At 49.4% G+C, this 4,770-nt stretch overlaps 1 protein-coding gene across 1 annotated transcript; it reads right to left on the bottom strand.

The window, feature by feature from the left end:
- Positions 1–459: 459 nt before the first annotated feature.
- Positions 460–967, bottom strand: LOC122903976 (macoilin-like). The gene is given in 2 exon segments (XM_044244495.1): positions 460–843; positions 846–967. Coding segments are annotated over 2 exon segments (429 nt in total). The 5' UTR covers positions 916–967; the 3' UTR covers positions 460–484.
- Positions 968–4,770: the final 3,803 nt, after the last annotated feature.

The raw sequence follows: 4,770 nt of genomic DNA, 5'->3' as shown, positions 1-4,770 counted from the left end.
TTAGGGTTAGTGGCAAGGTGATTGCAGGCCCAATGCATAGACCTACAGGACACCTCCTCAGGAACTGTAAATCAGATGACTCAAAGGCGATAGCACAGGCTTTTTTATCTGGATTGTGCGTCCAGGATGGCATCCGAATGCAGGTGTGGTCTCTTGGGTCCATGGCAGATTTTTCCTCTCTGCAGACTTTTTTTTTTTTTTTTTTCGCTATTTCAAATCCAAGAGTGGTTTTAATGTATTGGCCGAGAAAAATAAACTGCAAAGTTCTGTGAGGACTTCTAAAAATTTACAAGAATAACAGATGGGCAGTTCTAATCAGACTCAGATGTTATCTTCCTCCCCTTTTAAAAAACGACAACATATACAGTCCCACAAAATACAATATAAGCTTTTCTTTTTTTTTTTTTTAACCTTGACTGCCAGAGATGCTCCTTTGTGATGTCTTCTGGTAAACAAATGGTTGGGCAAAACCCACAGCTGGTCTTCATTTCTTCAGGGGCTGGTAAACAGAGGCATCGGGATCGAGTCCACAGGGGCTGGTCTCCACAAATTTGGAAGAGTAGTGGGGCGAAACGGAACTCAGGTGGCTGGTGGTGGCACTGTACATTATGCTGGGCATGACGGCCATGACTTCAGCTATCTTCTGTTTAAGGTCCTTAATTTCCTGGTCTTTCTGAAAAATTTGTCTTTGCGTGAACTTGAGCTGTCGATTCGCATCCCCCAGTGCAGAGAACAGGTCCAGCTTGATTCTCATCTCTGCACTCAGACTGTTCTCCAGGTGTTGTGTTTTATCTTGCATGGCCGAGAGGGCTGACATTAACACCTCAGTATCCTTCTAATTTCCCTATATTTCTGAAGCTCCTGAACTTTCAGTTCTAGTTCTCTGATCTGGTCTTCTTTCACCTTCATGTCCATCGTGAGCTTCTTGCCCTCTGCTTCTAATTCTCTGATTCAATTCCGTAAGGTTTTGGTGCACTCCTCCCTAGATGCGGCAGCAAATGCAATGGCCCAGGCAGCAGTAGCTTCAAGGAAACTTTAGCCATCACAGCTGTCAAAATCCTCCAGATTAGGAGAAACCTGCAAGGCCCCTGAGTCCACCCCAATATTGTCTGCTGCACTGGATGCAAATATGCATTCTGAAACACCCTGATTGCCTACATCAAGGCAACATCCAAGTCAATGGTCCTGAGTCTGAAGATTGAATCTGACACGCCCCTAGTACCTCATTTGAACTCCAATTAGGTTGTCAGGCATCTGTCCTCGGAGGCCTGTTCTAGAATACCAACTTATGATACAATATGTGGTCCCTGAGCCACACAACAGAACATCTCCTGTCTCCAGAAGGAAACCGTGTTCTTCGACCTTTGCCAAACCCTCAGGTTAGGAGAAACCTGCAGGTCACCTTAGCGACTAGCACATTCTAAGAACTCCCTGGTAACCAACCAGCACTGTGGCCCATCTGCAAGAGATTCCATGTCAACTCAAGGCCTTGGTACTTCTCTCCAGAGCCTTCAGAACGATCCTGCCTTTTTCCTCACCTGCAATGGTCTATGGAGGTGTGTTTTCCAGGCATCTCTGCGGGAGAGCTCTGCCCCCCAAACGTTCCACATGATGGACCCTGAAGCAAACCAACCAGTCTCCACCTGTCCAGTGGAAGGAAACCTTGCTGTTTGGAGCATCTCACAAGCGTCAGTGTGGGAAATCCTCCAATGTCCTCTTGACGCCACCCCTCCATTGGTCGGTCATCATAGACACAAACTCCAGTGTAAGCAAACATCTGACATCGGCCCTTACTAAGGTGCTGGACATCTTGAATAAGCCACGGCACAATGGAACTACATTCCGCTTGACACTGAATTGAATCGTAGATTGTGTTTACAATTCCATCCTCACCCTACTGGTCCCCAAGCCCTCCTGACAGGGAATTCTGGAGCCACAATGCAGCATTCTCCCTTCCTTATAGAAAGAAGAAGATCCTGTTGAGTAGGGCCTGAAACCCCACATGAGGATCATTCTGCTTGGCCCTCAAGGGAACCCAATTTATAGGCTTCCCTGGCCACTAGTGCTGTGTCTGACAGAGTCTGATCCTGACCTTGTGTCAGCCACACAGAGTTTGGGCCCCATATCTAGCATGTGGGATGGGCCATGACCCAAGTCCAGCATCTCTACGCATCATTGCTATTTCAGGCACCTGTCCCCAGACCTTTGATGGAATCCCTCCCAGTGGGGGAAACTGAACCCAATAGAGACCTCCTTCCATGGCAGGAAACCTGGCTACTTGGATGGGTGTCCAACCCTCAAAGTGGGAGCCAGCTCATTGGCCAATGAGACCACGCCCACTCCTGAGGGCTGCCCTGGGCACAAACAGGCATTGTGACCTTCAGACTGAGCATGCTCTCAAACAAGCCTTCTCAGTTGCACCACCAGGTTCCCACATTTTAGGCCTGGTCTGCCCCAAGGCCTAAATCCTAACCCTTAGTGGGATTTTACAGGTGCCCAGACCCAGAGCCCGTCTCTGGAATCCCTGTTGTGGGACACCCCTTAGATGGAAACAGCACTCTTCCCTTCCCCGAAAAAGCCACCAAACTATGGAGAGCCACCAGGATCCTTAGAGCGGAAAAGTATCCCATGGAACCATGAGACCACACCTGCATTCCAAGGCCATCTTGGACACACAGTACAGATAGAAAATCCTCTGCTACTGTCTTCCCATCACCCTAAATACAGTTCCTGACGAGCTACCTTCTAGATCTACTCATTGGGCCTGTGATCACCTCACCACTAATCCTAACCCGAATTTGTGTTTGCACTTCTCTCCCCAAACCATGGCTCACATGCCCTCCAAGATAGGCTCTTTGGCCACACCACAGGACTGTGGCTGCCATCCTGAAGGAAACTGTGCCTGCCACCGCTGCCCAAACCTTCCAGTTTAGGAAAAGCCTGCAAGGCCCCCGAGCCTACGCCAATATTGGCGGCTGCTCTTGATGCAAATGCACAGTCTGAAACAATCTGATCACCTACATCCAGGTAGACACCCAAGTAATGGTACTGAGTCAAAAGATTGACCCTGACATGCAACTCGGACCACATTGGAACCCCACATTAGGTTTTCAGGCATCTGTCCACGGAGGCCTGTTATGGATAAGAACATAGTTCAGCATGTGTTCTCTGGGTCACACAACAGGACATCTATCCCCAGAAGGAAACTGTGCTCTTCTACCTGTGCCAAACACTCAGGGTCGGAGAATCCTGCATGGCACCTTAGCCACCAGCACATTCTAAGATCTCCCTGGTAACAAACCAGCATTGTGGCCCATCTGCAAGAGATTTCATATCATCTCCAGGGGTTGGTCCTTCGCCCCAGGGCCACCAGAACAAACCTGCCATGTTCCTCAGCTGCAATGGGCAATGGAGGTGTGCTTTCCAGACATCCATGAGGCAGAGCTGTGCTACCTAAACGTTCCTCATAAAGGACCTGGAGCCAAAAAACAAGTCTCCACCTTTTCAGTAGAAGGAAACCTTGCTCTTTGGAGCATCTCACAAGCCTCAGCATTGGAAATCATCCATGGCCCCTTGACGCCACCCCTGCATTTGTTGGTCATCATTGAAACAAACTCCAGTGTAAGCAAACATCTGATTCTGCCTTAGTCAGGTGCTGGATATCTCGAATAAGCCGCTGCACATTGGAACTGCATTCCACTTGGCACTGATCGAACCTTAGCTTGTGTTTACAATTCCACCCTCACCCTACTGGTCGCCAAACCCACTTGATAGGGAATTCTGGAGCCAAAATGCAGCATTCTGCCTTCCCCATAGAAGGAAGAAGAGCCTGGTCAGTATGGCCGGAAACCCCAAATGAGGATCAAAGTGCTAGGCCCTCCAGGGCACCCCAGTTTATAGGCTTCCCTGGTAACTAGTGCCACTAGAGACTGAGACACAACCTGGTGTCAACCACCCAGAAAGCGGGACCCATATCTAGCATGTGGGACCGGCTATGGCCCAAGCCATCATCTTTTCGCATCCTTGGTATTCAGGCACCTGTCCCCAGACCATTGCTGGAATCCCTGTCAATGGGGGAACCTCAGCCCAATAGAGAACTCTCCTTCCCCATGGCAGGGAACATGGTAGTTGGGATGGTTGTCCAACATTCAAAGTGGGAGCCAGCTGTATGGCCAATGAGAGCACGCCCACTCCTGAAGGCCACCCTAGGCACAAACAGGCATTGTGACCTTCAGCCTGAGCATGCTTTCAAACAAGCCTTCTCAGATGCACCACCATGTTTCCGTATTGTATGCCTGGTATGCACAATCCCCCAAATCCTAACCCTTTGTGGGATTTTCCAGGAGCCCACCCAGAGTCCGTCTCTGGATTACCTGTTCTGGAGCACCACTTAGATGGAAACAGCACTCTTCCCTTCCCCAAAAAAGCCACCAAACTATGGAGAGCCGCAAGTATCCTTAGAGCTGAAAGTATCCCATTGACACATGACACCTCACCTGCATTCCGAGGTCATCCAGGACACACAGTGCAGATAGAAAAGCCAGTACTACCGCCTTCCAATCACCCTAATTACAGTTCCTGACGAGCTGCCCTCCAGGTCTATGCATTGGGCCTGTGACCACCATGCCAATAACTGTAACCCGAATTTGTGTTTACAGAGTTCTCTCCAAAAAACCATGGGTAACATGCCCTCCAGGATGGGGTCTCTGGAGCCATACAATAGGACTGTGCTGCCAACACCCAAAACCCTGCCCGTCACAGTTGCCCAAA

Source organism: Neovison vison, chromosome 4 (assembly GCF_020171115.1).
Source record: "Neovison vison isolate M4711 chromosome 4, ASM_NN_V1, whole genome shotgun sequence".
Classification (NCBI taxonomy): Eukaryota; Metazoa; Chordata; class Mammalia; order Carnivora; family Mustelidae; genus Neogale; species Neogale vison.
Note: the sequence above shows the minus strand (reverse complement) of the source record. Positions and strands in the feature narration are given on the sequence as shown.